The 14,731-nt window shown below is 39.9% G+C and overlaps 2 protein-coding genes across 2 annotated transcripts; one reads left to right on the top strand and one right to left on the bottom strand.

Moving 5' to 3' along the window:
* The first annotated feature begins 58 nt into the window (after positions 1-58).
* LOC147182010 (ATP-dependent zinc metalloprotease YME1L1-like) lies at positions 59-9,163 on the top strand. Its single transcript, XM_086098289.1, has 18 exons — positions 59-208; positions 851-982; positions 1,069-1,249; positions 1,580-1,672; positions 1,786-1,895; positions 4,466-4,607; positions 5,000-5,083; positions 5,213-5,386; positions 5,472-5,624; positions 5,732-5,864; positions 6,592-6,654; positions 6,744-6,856; positions 6,950-7,105; positions 7,230-7,381; positions 7,474-7,600; positions 7,693-7,766; positions 7,864-7,950; positions 8,040-9,163. Exons 1-18 carry the CDS (start codon positions 80-82, stop codon positions 8,181-8,183), a joined length of 2,247 nt encoding a protein of 748 aa, XP_085954415.1. The 5' UTR covers positions 59-79; the 3' UTR covers positions 8,184-9,163.
* ptchd3b (patched domain containing 3b) lies at positions 9,044-13,205 on the bottom strand. The gene is made up of 4 exons (XM_086098276.1): positions 12,492-13,205; positions 12,154-12,275; positions 11,891-12,036; positions 9,044-10,836 (listed from the first exon to the last, which is right to left on the bottom strand). Exons 1-4 carry the CDS (start codon positions 13,203-13,205, stop codon positions 9,314-9,316), a joined length of 2,505 nt encoding a protein of 834 aa, XP_085954402.1. The 3' UTR covers positions 9,044-9,313.
* Positions 13,206-14,731: the final 1,526 nt, after the last annotated feature.

Raw genomic sequence — 14,731 nt, 5'->3', positions numbered from 1 at the left:
AACAAACGTACGTTACAAAACGGGTGGGCGGGTCTATCCGGGTTACAAAACTAGCAATTGACGTCACATCCTGATCTTTATGCTAGCTGTCGCGCTTGCAAAAGTTAAAGTGGTAGGCACAAATACGTGTAAAAAGAAATCATTTGTATGCGTTCACGGTCGCCGTTGGCTCAAAATGCTTTCTTTGTCAACGGCTGTTCAACCTCAGGTAAGAAGACATTAGAGGTTTGTCAAACTAATAATAGCAGCGTGTTCTTTTTGTTACCCTTAGAAGTTGTGCCTGTTAGCTAGCTAACCTTAACCATAGCTTCCAGTATTTGTACTACGGATCTGCTTTTAGTATTGTTTTAATTTAAAACACATTATTTACATTATAAGAATATGGCGCCTGAGATGTACTGGGTTACGTGCCGTTCGTGATCATTGTGCGGTCTCGTGAGAAGAGCCCGATGAGGGGCTATGAAGGCAAAACTGCGCACGCACATTTGACAATGCGAAGCAGTTCGAGCATAAATCAATAGCATTGGTTAAAGCACTTTATCCCACTGAGGGGCGAACATTTGAGATGCTAGCAAATGTTGATTCCACGTCAGGGTTCGTTCAAGGTCGCAAGCGTTCACCTGTACTTTTCTCATGATAATTTTGAAAATGTTCAGAATTTCGTTGCTACAGTTGAACAAAGTTGTTCTACTTCTACTTCTGTTATATTGAACATTTACCTGAAGATATTAAATGTTCAAATAGCTTGAAAAACATTGAAAACAGTATCTAAAAGAACAACCACTTTTGTGGAGAACTAAGCAATTGTTCTCTTTTCATTAATGGTCTATTGTTTTTTTTTTAATGGCAGGTGACGATTCCCCTCAGCCACCTCCTCAATGTCGTCCACTCTCTGAAAAGCTCAGTAGTAAGCAGCAGCACCATCCGCAAATCAAGAGTACCCAATGAGCATGCCTCTCAATCAGAACTACATTACCCAGAGGTAATCACTCGCTTTTACCTGACACTGGTACTACAGGCAATACTGGTAAGCATGACATTTATAATTAAAGTTTTGTGTATTGTCAGCCCCAGTGGAACCTCCGGGATCTTGGCCTGTCAGACATGGGAACACAACAGCTGAATGAGTTGGCGATTAGGCTGTTACCACGTTTGAATTTACAGGAAACCCCAGCCCCGATAGCGGGTACACGGGCAATCTGGCGAACGTCCCACCTTTCCACACACTCTTTTTTTCTAAACAAGCATGGTGAGTTTTGGTAGCGTTTACTGACTAGACCTACAACTGTTCACTTTGTTCCTCTTTATAAGAGAATTATGTACTGTAATTATATTTTTGTTTCTCAAATACAGTATGCTGAATTCTACTTTATTGTACTGTAATGGTTAAAGAAGAGGCAAAAATACTTATGAATTAGAATACAGTATGGCAGATTATCTGTTTTGCAAGAACTCATTCAATACTGGGTCTGTTCTACTAAATGCACATAGACATTTTAATCTAAGCCCATTTAAGGTCACAGAAACACAGTGTTCAAGTAAAAAATGGATGTTGCTAATTAGCACTTGTCCTTGCTAGGGTTTTCTCATCTTCTAATGTCAGCCCCAGTTTATTCCAGGCAGAGGCCCTCTCCTCTTCAATCAATCTGCACAGAGCTGCAACACTCTTCAGGTGACACACATTTACTCATATGCTTATTAAGATGTTGCACAAGAAAGGCACGTTAAGCTATAAGTGACGTTTTTGTTTGTTTGTTTGTTTGTTTTTGTTTTTTTCCTCAAAAGTGTGGATCCAACACAGAGGCTTTAAAACATTAAAGAGCAAAACCAAAAGAGTGCAGTCAGGCCTTGAACGCCAAGTGGAATCTGAAGGTTTCCCTCCATCTTTCATGAAGGTAAAATGCTTCTTAGATCTGTCTTTTTATGAATGATAGGCTTACATTTTCAGCACTAAAATTATCTTACTGATAGCACAATTGACAATGATGTCATTATTTTATTTTTTTAATTTAGTTTTTGGTACATTAGAAGTATGTCTTACATTTTACAGCAAGAGCTTAAAATTCAAGTTTTATTTATTCTCCAACACAACAGTCTTTTCCCTTAGAGCAGTAATTCTTAACATGTGTTGGATAGATAGGGTTTTGATGAATCAGTCTCAGGGGTTCGGCGGAGGTCAAAACACACACCTGACACACATGATTCATGATCGTATGCCCCGTTTGGCCATCATTGGCTACAGGTGATCACGCTACATTAGCGGGGCTTCCATCCACCTGTTTTTATTCAAATTTTCAAGAAATGCTTAAATAAAACGGAATAGAAACGCTAGAAATTCGAAAAAGGGCCCAAAATTCCCCCAAAAGGTTTTTACGCTTGGAGGGGGTGGATTTTGAAGCGTATCAAAAAAAGGGAAATGCGAATTTTGGCAATGGAAACAAGTTTTGCGAATAAGCGCTGACAAGACCGGATACATGTCGCACGTTTTGACCGGATATTACGTCTCACGTACGTTTGTAGTCACAAAGCAATGGAGGACGATAAAGTTAGATATGTTTGGGGGGGCGAAACAGAAATCTTTTTGGAATTAATTAAAGAAGCAAATATTAATGCTATATTAGATGGAAAACCGCAAAGAAACACTACAGTTTATCAAGAATTACAAAAGAAAAACTCATACGACGTCATCGCACGGCGCAGTCGCTTCCCGTTTTTCTTCTTCTTTTAAATTACTGGTAAATCCCATCTCTATGGTGTATACCATAGGTGTCAAACTCCTTTCTTAAGCAAATTTACTGAAAATGCGCAAAACGGACATGCGACTTATGCCTGTTTCCATCTGTTCTTCTTTCGCGAATATTGAGAGGGGATTGTATATACCATAGGTGTCAAACTCCGGTCCTCGGGGGCTACAGTCCTGCAGGTTTTGGAGATTTCCCTCTTCCAACACAAGCTGATTCCAATCAGCAAGATGGTTATCAAGCTTATGCCGAGCTTGCTGATGAGCTAATCATATATCAGCTGTGTTGGAGAACGAAAACATGCAAAACCTGCAGGACTGCGGCCCTCCAGGACCGGAGTTTGACACCTATGGTATATACAATCCCCTCTCAATATTCGCGAAAGAAGAACAGATGGAAACAGGCATAAGTCGCATGTCCGTTTTGCGCATTTTCAGTAAATTTGCTTAAAAAATTGAAACAATTGAATGGAAACCTGACTATAGGTTGGCCTATTTGTACTGCAGGAAATTTGGTGTAGTCGATTTGTGACTGTTGTGATGGTACGACATGAGATTTCTTCATTATTGTAATTCCCTCATACAAACTGTCGAGCAGAAAAAGTAGTCTGACTAATACAGTATGTGCGATATGAATTCACATGTATGGTGTTCCATAGGGTTCAATTCTGGGGCCTCTGCTGTTTTCATTGCGTCTGCTGCCCCTGGGTTCCATCTTAACTCATAGAATACCAGCCATTTTCATTGGAGCAACCTGCTTCAATACCAGATGGATTTTGACTGATCTTGCAAGGCCCACAGAATATTGTGCTCTATTGCTATATAAACATGGAACATACCAAAAGAAAGATTAGACAAAGGGAATATCAAAACTCTTGAATGAGTCTGGTGAATGACGAGAGCAAAGTGGTGGGGGAGGGTGACTCCTGATCGCATGTTGTTTCTTTAGGAACGCTACGAGGCTTACCTTGCTTTCTTTATACGCGTTTCACATTGCTCGGCAGAGAGCCAGCCGCCATTCTACGTCACTACGCACTGAATGTGTTGCAACGTAAATAACAATGGCGGCGTACGTTCAAATACATTTTCTACAAAATGTATTAAACTGTAAATTATTTTTGAAAAATAAATCTCATAGTTATGTTGGTAACAACCAAATAAATAATATAGTGCAAACTTGTCATTACAGTCTGGGTTCCTTTTTAAGAAAAGATTGGTGGTTGTTTAAAAGTGCTCTATAGAGTAGTCATGGGAGTCGGTGTTCATTTGCATGATTTGCAATATCAAGATGAGCAGTTCTTGTCCAGCACAACTAGCTATCGAGCAAAACTAAAGGAACAGTACACTTCCATAAGCTGCGTGGAGATGGGGAATATAAGAACACAATGCTTTCTGAATTCAAGGTGAAGAGAGACCGATTCTGTTCATTTTGTTCACCAGTAAACTCTGTACCTCTGTCTTGATTTTGAAAAAATATGTATATATATATATATATTTTTTTTCAATAAAGAAGGGTTCGGTGAATGAACTGGTTAGGAACCACTGAATTACAGCATTTTCTGAATGTTGTCATGTCAAGCCCACTTATACTTAAATGCCTGCTATTGGCTATATTATCTCCTTATTTTTAGTTGCAGTCCTGCATGTGAAGTCAACTTGCACCGTATGTAACATCCAGTAAATGTGAATTAGTATTATTTTGTTGTAAATGTCTAATTCTAATAGGGCTTCCTAACCCGAGACAAGGGGGCCGATGTGGAAAGTCTTGACAGTCTAACAAAGATTGGGAACATACCTGATGGACAGCAGGATGCTTTTAAGAGGGGCTTCGCTGAGGGTTTTCTGAAAGCCCAAGTGCTGACAAAAGGTAAATTAACATTGATGAATTACATTAACTTCCTTTGTGGACAGAATAATCACTTGCATGGTTAATGACACAGGCTCCCTCACTTGTCCAGTTTCTGCTAAAAAAATACGTAATTAATTATACATACTTAACACAGTAACTTTGTTACAGTCCCAATGAAGCCTCTTTAACACTGCCCCTTCAAGGATCTGCCATTTTTGGTGGTGTTGGTCTGTATGAACAGAACTGACACATATAACACAATGAGATTTGCTTCTCCCGCCCCTGTTGTGTTGAATGGGATTGTATTTGTCTATTTGTATTAGTCACACAAGACACAGGAAAATAATTGTCCTGAACCAGTGTTGCAGAAACATTTGAAAGTTTATGTATTTATGCTTCCAACTATTTAGACTCTGTGAGAAGGAATCGGATCATCTTGTTGGTGGTGCTTCTTATTGGACTTTACAGCATCTCAAAGATCCCCTTCATATCAGGTGAAGAGTCCTTCTCACTTTTAGACTTTCACTATAAAAAAAGAAATGTTACAGTATAACAGTTTTGCAAAAATAAGTGAACTGAAAGAGTGTGGTGCAGTGTGATTTTGAACTTACCATTTTTCACAGTGCGCTTCCGAACCACAACAGGCCTGGACTCCTCAGTGGATCCTGCCCAAATGAAAAATGTGACATTTGAGCATGTCAAAGGTGTTGAGGAAGCAAAAAATGAGCTGCAGGAAGTAGTAGAGTTTCTGAAGAACCCCCATAAGTTCACATGCCTGGGGGGAAAACTGCCAAAAGGTCAGACAAAATCAGCTGTCCAACATCAAATCGTTGAATCAGGTGCTTAGGGATCTTTTCTATTCTCTTAATTTTTCTATTTTAGGCGTCCTTCTGGTTGGCCCACCAGGGACCGGAAAGACTTTACTGGCAAGAGCGGTGGCAGGAGAAGCAGATGTTCCATTCTACTATGCGTCTGGGTCAGAGTTTGATGAGATGTTTGTTGGAGTTGGAGCCAGCCGCATCAGGAATCTTTTCAGTATGTCCTCTATCAGTATTTGTCAAATAACTTCTACTTTTAATTGGTTGGAAAGACATGTCGTCATTCACACTCACTGGCTGACTGTTCTTGTTGGTCTTGTCCAGGAGAGGCTAAAGCTAACACTCCTTGCGTTATCTTTATTGATGAACTGGACAGTGTGGGTGGAAAAAGGATTGAGTCGCCTATGCATCCTTATTCCCGACAGACCATCAATCAACTGCTTGCTGAGATGGATGGGTAATTGCTCATGTATTCATAATTAATCATGTATTAATTTCAACGTAAGTTAAATATGTTAATTTGAATAGTCAACTATGAAGTTACTTCATCGTGTTGATCTTACATCCTTCTTCTCAGTAACTTGCATTACTGGCTACAGTTACCTCGTTAACTCATTCACTCTCCTTTTCTGAAACAAACCCCTTCGCTCCTGGCTGTTTTACAGAATTTCTACCACCTGAATAAATACAATTTTACATAAAAAATAAAAATAAAAGGGAGAGAGAGAGTGTGAACAAAAGTACCGAAAATTGGTGCCTTGACTACCAGTATTGATTCCCAGTTACAGAGTATTGGAACAGTACTGGTTCAAATGTGAAAGATACCCATCCCTAGGCCCTGGCTGATCTCTTATACTCTGCTGCCACCTGCTGGCCGTTTTAATAACTACCATTGCTTTAAGCCACCTCTTCATGTCAGAATCTGCATCAAAGCCTTCTGTTGCTCTTGCATTAAAAAAAAAAACATAAAAGCGTGTAACCCCGTTTTGGGGAGGAAAGGACAAATATTAAAAAACGTTTGTACACGTTTTGGGGTTTGAATGAGTTAAGCTAGAGCTGTCTCATATGCTATGCTGTTGAATGCAATCAAGATTTTTTTGTGGGAATAAATGCAGAGCATTAAAATTGCATGCATTATTCACCAGAATTACCTAATTGTAATTGAATATTAAATTATGTTGTAGGTTTAAACCAAATGAAGGAGTCATCATTATAGGAGCCACCAACTTCCCAGAGGCTTTAGATAAGTATGTTTACATTCTGTACACGCACAAAAAATGTCAGCTGCCCTGGTCAAGCAGAAAGGAACCATTTGTAACCTGCTGATTTTCTTCAGCGCCCTCATCCGCCCGGGACGATTTGACATGCAGGTGACCGTCCCCAAACCAGATGTGAAAGGACGAACAGAGATTCTCAATTGGTACCTCAAAAAGATTAAAGTGGATAGAGGTGTGGCATAAACATCGGCAAATATTTGTATTACTGCATGCAGGTGCTATCATGGAATGTTTGTGTAAAATAACCAATTTGGTTGTGTTGCAGCCATTGAGGCCAAGATTATTGCACGGGGCACCGTGGGATTCTCTGGCGCAGACTTGGAAAATCTGGTAAACCAGGCTGCCCTGAAGGCAGCAGTCGATGGTAAAGACATGGTCACCATGAAGGAGCTGGAGTTTGCCAAGGACAAAATCCTCATGGGTGAGTCCAAATATTGGGGTCTATGACTTAGCTTCTTACAATACAAGACAATGGTGTGTCACATTTCTCGCCATTCAAACTATTGATTAATTGTCTTCATTTCTTTAACTTTTTATCCTTCAAGGCCCCGAGAGGAGGAGTGCTGAAATCGACACGAAGAACAAGACCATCACAGCATACCATGAATCCGGCCATGCTATTGTGGCTTATTACACCAAAGACGCCATGCCCATTAACAAAGCCACTATCATGCCAAGGGGCCCCACTCTGGGACATGTAAGTAAACCAGATGGTCATACGCTTCAACACATATGCTCTGTTAGGGGAGGGGAAATGAGAGAGTAAATGCTACGCCATCATCTTTGTAGGTGTCAATGCTACCAGAGAATGATCGCTGGAGTGAGACACGCTCGCAATTGCTGGCTCAGATGGATGTCAGCATGGGAGGGCGAGTCGCAGAGGAGATCACATTTGGTCATGAGTACATCACAACAGGTTAGAATATGAAACTAATTAATGCAAGAATCACACAGATGTTGAGGTTGTGATATAGAAAGTTGTCTTATTTTATTTATTTTCTTCTCTAGGAGCGTCAAGTGACTTTGACAGTGCAACTAAGATTGCCAAGATGATGGTGACAAGATTTGGAATGTGTGAAAAGGTGATGTGAAAAAGATGCCCAAAAAGTTAAGATTGTTTTATTACTATTTGATATATATTCATGTATTTTTAATGTCTCCTCCTCATCTATATCACAGTTGGGTGTGATGACATACACCAACATGAAAGAACAAAGTCCAGAGACTCAAGCAGCAGTGGAAAATGAAGTCAGAGTTTTACTGAGGGTCTGTATTACTGGTTTAAGACAGCTGATTAAAACATGAGCAAATGTCCTGCTACCTTGTCTAAATGGCCTTTGCCTTCCTTTGAGCAGGATTCTTACGAGCGAGCCAAAGCCCTCTTGAAGTCTCATGCCAAAGAGCACAAGAACCTTGCTGATGCGCTGCTCTTGTACGAGACGCTGGATGCCAAAGAGATCCAGCTGGTCTTGGAGGGAAAGACCCTGGTGACCAGATGAAGGCAGCCAGGGTAACGCAACAAAGTGGGGTTGGATTGGGATTTTCTAAGGACTCGGGGCTTGTGGGAAAGAGCTGTGAATCGGTGTGTTAGGAAAATCTTAGTGCTTAAATGCTCATTTACTTACAGGCCTAAGTGTGGTGAAGTTTAAAATTGTGCATTAATGTAGTGAAATATATCTGCTGGATGTCTCCTCCTAGATTACACCAAGTCATCACGCTGGCACAATAAATTAAATACATGTAGATATTGCTCAGGATATCAGTTGGTACATGAATGTAAATATTCACCACAATCATAAAAAAGCAACTGTTGGTTGTGATTATCTTGTAAATTATTGGTTGAGAATGATTTAGGTTCAGCTGCATGTGCATTCGATGTGATCATTTGGAGCCAATCCACTCATACTGTACGTCTGTTATCTACTTGTGTTTGTGTGCTTTTTTTCCCATCCATTCATGACTGCTTAGCAAAACTTGTGTGTACCACTCAACTACGGTTTCAATGTTATTGGTCAATAAGGTGTCCTTTTGGGGAATGTATTTAAGGTTTGTCTTTTACTGCAAACATACACTTACATGTGTGTCCAGATGTGGCATGAAATGCTGAGTGGTAAACAGCAACATCTGTTTGTCAGGCAGTCAGTATTTACTGCTACTTGGCAAAATGTTCCAGTTTATTTTTATTTTTTTTTAAATTTGTGTGTGCATTGGCTACCAAACTCATGTAACCATAACTCCTATTCTACATTGAAACCAATCCTATTACCACAATCTTTTGCTGCCCACTTTTAGCTTTTTACCAACCTGGTTAAAATATCAATTTTAGTTGTATTTTTATTTTCCCCCCTTCTGAGTTTATGGTAAATTTGGCCTATTACTCATTTATAATTGTATATACCCTGTAATAGTGGGATCTAATGGGAGTATTGTAAATAGATGTATGGAATAAACCATCTGTGTGGTGAGCGCATTAAACATCCATGTGCAAGCTGCTTTTCATTGACAAAACTTCTGTAATGGAAATGATGTGGAGACAATAAAACTAAACCCAGAATTAGGAAAACTCTTTGTTGACGTTAAAACACAAAATACTGAAAATGAATGCTTATACTGTATGTTGCTTATTCTCTCACATACTCCAATTCCTGCAGTTCCATAAAATTGTTAGAAACACCGGAATAAACATCAAACCATGAAGCACACCAAAAGTAATCACTAAGAACACAATTTTGAAGAATGTTCTAAACAGATAGCTACCAGATAAAGACAGCACTACCACTCCTAAAATAGTCGACAAAGCTCCTTGCATGATTGGATAACCTAAATGGGCCAAAGCATCCTTGGCTTTCTCATTGGCATCACATTTGGGGCTGGAAACAAATGCATAAGAAACATGTGCCGAGAAATCCACAGAAAAACCGATGCACATGACCAGGTTGATCAGAGAAATAGAATCCAGATTTACACCCCACAGAGACATGAAGCCGGTCACGCCAACAATGACTGAGCAGATTGTGAACGCCACCCATACAGAACATACTGGACTGGGGATCAGGAGGAATGAGATGAGCAGCATCACCAACATAGCTACCAGGATGGTTTGGATGGTGTTGTCTAAAATAACAGCGTATTGGTCCAAGTAAATGAAAGAAGAGTGGTACACGACAAGTCCAACTGGGCACTCTTCTGCTTTTTGCCTGAGTCCAGTCATTTCATTTGCTGACGTTTTGTTATTAAGCGTCTGAACGAAAAATCGCGATGCCTGAATCTCTTTGTCTGAAGTCCAGTTAATATCAAGACTGAATTCATTCTTTAGTTGTAAAAAATCAAATAGATTGGATTGGAAAGCCTCTTGAGATCCTGTGCTAAGATTGAAGCCATTTGCATACCGCACAAAGGACTGAAACCAACCAAAAGTACCATTTACATAGTCCAGGTTTTCAAAGTTGGAAACGCATCCAAGCAAACGCTTACATTCCTCTTCATTCCAGTATGGGAATGGCTGCTCCACTGCAACCATCACATTGTAGCAGTATTCAGAAAAATACCGCTCTTGATTGCTGTAATAGTTACGAATGTAAGAGTCATCCAGAGCCAGATTCTTGATATCCAGTCCTTCCTTTAAGATGCAGCAACCATAGATGCTAACAGCAAGATAAAAAGCATAAATAACAAATACACACGCTTTAATGTATTTGTGGGTCAAAAACGGCCCATAGAAACGCTCAAACATTAGACTCATTAACTCAGGTTTCTCTTTTTGCGTGATTCGATCGTAGCCTCCTCCAGCACAACAGACACTGTAGCTTTTCGAGGGTGCGCATGGCAAGTCCTCTGGGATTCTGGCACAAGTCAACCAGTGTTTGTTCCCCGCTTCCCGGTGTCCATTAAGAGCCATGCAAGCCCCGAGGAACGTAAGGTTGTAAAGGTAGCAGAAGCAAATTGAAATTGCGGCATAGAGGCAGAATGAGCGGACCGAGCCGAAGGGTGAGCTGTAGCCCAGGAAGAGAGCCAGAGCGTCGGTCAGGGTGGTGATGGTGATGGAGATGGCAGAGTCCCTGTAGGTGTCAGCCAGCCGATCGGGAACGCTGTCCACCACGCGGGTCCTCTGCCAGCAGGAAGTCATGATGAACATATCGTCAAGTCCAACACCTTAGAAGACACATGGAATTCAAGACTTTTGCATTTTACAACCCACAAACTGTTCATTGTACAGTGTTAAGCCTTTAAAGAAGGGTGTCCAAACTTTTTCGTTTGAGGGCCTGTTTGAGAAATGAAAGGACGCAAGCCACTTTAAAAATTCAATGTATTAAGCACACTAAAACTAATCAAGTAAGCAATTATATATTATATTTTCTAATTAATTTAATAAATGCATAACAGCTTTCTGTTCAAGTTGATATAAGGCAAATATTTCAAGAATTTTTAAGATTTTGGGGTGGCCGTTAGCCCTATATCCGACTAAACTAGATCCACCCCTGCACTGAACAGCAGCCGAATCCGATCTCCACAATCAGAACAAACCCTAGTAAGCTGACCATTTTGAAAACAGTTACTTGTGGATCATTAATGTGATATCTTCATAAAATGGATCTTGACACAGAGCAGAAAGTGGAAGAAATTATTTTTCCTTCTAAAATATAATCATCTTTATTCATCAATGTTTTGAAGAGAAACTTTATTTAAGTCATAATTAGTTTACTTGTATATCTGATTATTTAGAAACATATACAATTTTTTAATTTTTTTATTAATAGTAACACCTATTATTGTTTTTGGTTTTTTTGACACGCTCACGTCACACTCTTCCTCCCCCTAATTTTAGCTTTTTTGGGGGGGGGGTCATGTCACGGGCTGCTGAAAAGTTAATGGTGGGCCGCAAATGGTCCCCAATGCTTTAAAGGAAGGCAATCATATTTGGTGCCCTATTAGGTATCGAATGGCTCAGTGAGTCCTTCTCAATGCTCAGTAATGTCACTTGTATCCCCTTTAAGTGTTTCTTTTCATGGTTGCAGTCACTTAATGTTTTCTGGAGTCCAAATAAAGACATACTGTCTTCCATACTAAGTAATTACATTGTTACAAACCAAACTCAGCTGGCCTCAATCACCAACAGGGGACATAAAGACAACAGGAATTTATTTAAATTTCAATAAATGCAAAATGTATGTCCATGATAAGCCCTAAATTCCACAACTGTACTTACCTACTATCATAAAAGGAACAGAGGCAACTGTTATGACAAAAGGTTGACCCAGCAGCAGTAGCATACCGAAACCACTAAGGACTGCAAGACCTGGGGTCAGCACGCCGCAGACAGCCACCCACACCTTTGTACGGACATTGTCCAACCTAATGAAATAAAAAAACATGCATTTTAAAGAAATGTGACTTTTTTAGTGTACAGCATTTACTTATGTGTCAATTCATATGCTCCATGTTTCTGTAAGTAGTTGTTGTGTTGATGACCTCCAGCATGATAGAACGCAAAACGTGTTGGCAATGGCGTAGGTGATGGAGAATAAACTGATCACCGACGATGAAGATTTCTCAAATTCCCACTGCATGGACATGGAGGTGGAGTATGTCAGCTTTAAAGGGAAGACATATACAGTATATTAATCAGGTTCTGCTCTTGTGAAACAGTGATACATACATGGACAACTGCACAATTCAAAGGCTAAGGTTGCACCAAAAATGTCGCTTCCACAAAGTGCCATTATTATCTTTGTAACATTCCAAATCTAGCAGCTCTTCCTGTACAATTGCTTTCATTAACCTCTTCAGGTGTCCCTAATGTTGTTTACCTGACTGGATGGTTCATTTGAGAGCAAGTTGATGAAAGCTTCCAACCACATGTCTATCTTTCTTTTGTCATCCTCTTGTAGATAATAACGGAGCTGAATGGCGTTTGCGCTTTCAACTAGTGAGCTCTGCACTTTCAAACGTACACCACCTAAACTTGGATGCAAGGGAACATCACTCAAACCGGTGTGATGCCAAGGATATGTCAGGTTGACGTTGTCTATGTTAGAAGCATTGTATCTGATGATTTCCAGAATGCTGTTAGAGTTACAGGATCCCCTCACTTTAGCGCAAACGTCCATATATTCAAAAGAGTGGTTGTCAAAGTGCACAGCAATTCTCCTAATTCTGAAGTCCAGGTCCAAGATGTCCTGAAGTGCCTCCACTGTCAGAATATTGCTGTCACTGGTTGCAATGACTGATGCATAGTGTCCGTTTGTGCTGAGTCTCAAAGGCGAAAACATGGAATAATTTCCTGGAAATGTCTCCTGGATGTATTTCCTGTCCAACTTGGCTTGGCCGGCAACAGGAGTGAACTGCTCCTCAATGTTGTTGGACAGCCTCTCTGCGAGAAAATAAAACCCACTCCCAAAACCTGCCGAGACAACAAGCGGGGCGATGAGGAACCAGCACGGGTGCGATCCAATAAAAGCTCCCATCATCCCAAAATATATGCGTAAAGGTCTCTCCATGCAGTCTGTGTGGCATGTGGCCATGGCTGCTGACTTGGGTTCAAGCTTACAAAGAAAAATGCAGACTCACTACCAGCTGCATTTGTGGTGCATCGGACTCTTTCTAGATGCTTTGTATCGCGAGATTTGCATGATAACAGGGTTGATCTACTTTGAAAGGAATAATAGCGGGAAAAGGTTGGGGAGCGGTTCAATCAAAGTGGCTATTGAGGAGTCGTGGTAGGTGTAGTATGGTTCAGTGAGTCTCCTCAATGCTTGCTACTGTCACTGGTTTGGCCCTCAGGCCTTTCTTTTTCACTGCTTGATGGTCATGCAAGAGCTCAGGACAAACACAATGATTCTCTCTGTGTCACTGGTATGAGTACCTGGTACACGGGCTCTATAGTGCAGGTGTGTGCAACCTGTGACTTTGGAGCAACATGTGGCTCTTTCATGCCTCTCCGTTGGCTCCCCGTGGAACTATAAAATAAATAAATAATTGTAGAAATTAATATTTTTTGACATATTTTCATTTTTAGATAAAATATTATTTAAATGTATTCATAATTTAGATTTTTTTTAAATGAATAATTAAATATTCAAAAATGGTCCGAGTCAAAATGTTTAACTTGTCAGTAAAACAGACGAAAGATAGATGAAAAAGTTTTCAGAATTACCTGAAAATGTCACCATAAAGGAGGAAAAGCAGAAAATTACCATCAAATGTCAATGAAATTGCCAAAAATGTCAGAGAATTGAATGTTAATGGTAGAAAACATTCCAAAAGTAACTATAAAATGCCCCAAAATAAAAGAAGACATCCCGAAAATGTACATAAAATGTAGCCAAAATAGCCAAAATTAAAGTCAGAAAATGTCTTCTTAAAGGATCTTTGTGCATTTGTCACTTTCTTGCTCTCGCAACTGCCACCTCTGGACCAAAGTGTAACTGCAGCATCTGTGTCAGGCTCGTTTATGGTGCACGTGCGAGTATGTGCACGATCTGGTTTGGAAAACATGACTTCAAATGAGGTAAGAAAAACTCCGCCCCTCTCCTCACCAAAGAGACTGTGGAGTGTGAGGGTCCGCACACTCTACTATAAAGGGAAGATAAAAGCTGATTGGTGCAGTCAGAGTAAAACAGTCAGGGCCCTTCATACTTACCTGGGCATTGGTGGAGCATGCATGATGTAGAAAAAGCTAAAAGAAGAAACCCGGAAAATTACCACAAAATGTCGCATTATATTATATATTTCTGTTATGGTGCAGTTCTAATTAGCGTCACACTTTTTTAATCGAAAAATTCTCTCGAGGCACACCACCCATAGAAAATGTAAAACAAACATTTTTAAAAATGAAACTAAAATGGCTATAGCGTTTAATTTTTAACATTTTTATTATATCTATTGTATATCAACATAAAGCACAAATATTTTCTTAAAATCAGAAGTGCAAATAGTCTTACAGGTGCATTATGCACATTATAATCAAACTATAAAATAAATTGCCAATGCTAACAAATATGCAGTGCTTAATTCTATCATAGCCAACATCATTGTATATAACTACTAC

The sequence above is a fragment of the Leptonotus elevatus genome, chromosome 1, assembly GCF_054856555.1.
Source record: "Leptonotus elevatus isolate MCC_2025b chromosome 1, RoL_Lele_1.0, whole genome shotgun sequence".
Classification (NCBI taxonomy): Eukaryota; Metazoa; Chordata; class Actinopteri; order Syngnathiformes; family Syngnathidae; genus Leptonotus; species Leptonotus elevatus.
Note: the sequence above shows the minus strand (reverse complement) of the source record. Positions and strands in the feature narration are given on the sequence as shown.

What these genes read in the sequence shown, in the direction of transcription:
- LOC147182010 (XM_086098289.1), top strand. Translation starts at nt 80, where the DNA reads ATGCTAGCTGTCGCGCTTGCAAAAGTTAAAGTGGTAGGCACAAATACG. An exon ending in AGCCCAAGTGCTGACAAAAG is followed by an intron (nt 4,608 to 4,999) that starts GTAAATTAACAT and finishes CCAACTATTTAG; the next exon opens with ACTCTGTGAGAAGGAATCGG. An exon ending in GGGGGGAAAACTGCCAAAAG is followed by an intron (nt 5,387 to 5,471) that starts GTCAGACAAAAT and finishes TTTCTATTTTAG; the next exon opens with GCGTCCTTCTGGTTGGCCCA.
- ptchd3b (XM_086098276.1), bottom strand. Translation starts at nt 13,205, where the DNA reads ATGGCCACATGCCACACAGACTGCATGGAGAGACCTTTACGCATATAT. An exon ending in CAAATGAACCATCCAGTCAG is followed by an intron (nt 12,276 to 12,491) that starts GTAAACAACATT and finishes TTCCCTTTAAAG; the next exon opens with CTGACATACTCCACCTCCAT. An exon ending in TGTTCCTTTTATGATAGTAG is followed by an intron (nt 10,837 to 11,890) that starts GTAAGTACAGTT and finishes GTGTCTTCTAAG; the next exon opens with GTGTTGGACTTGACGATATG.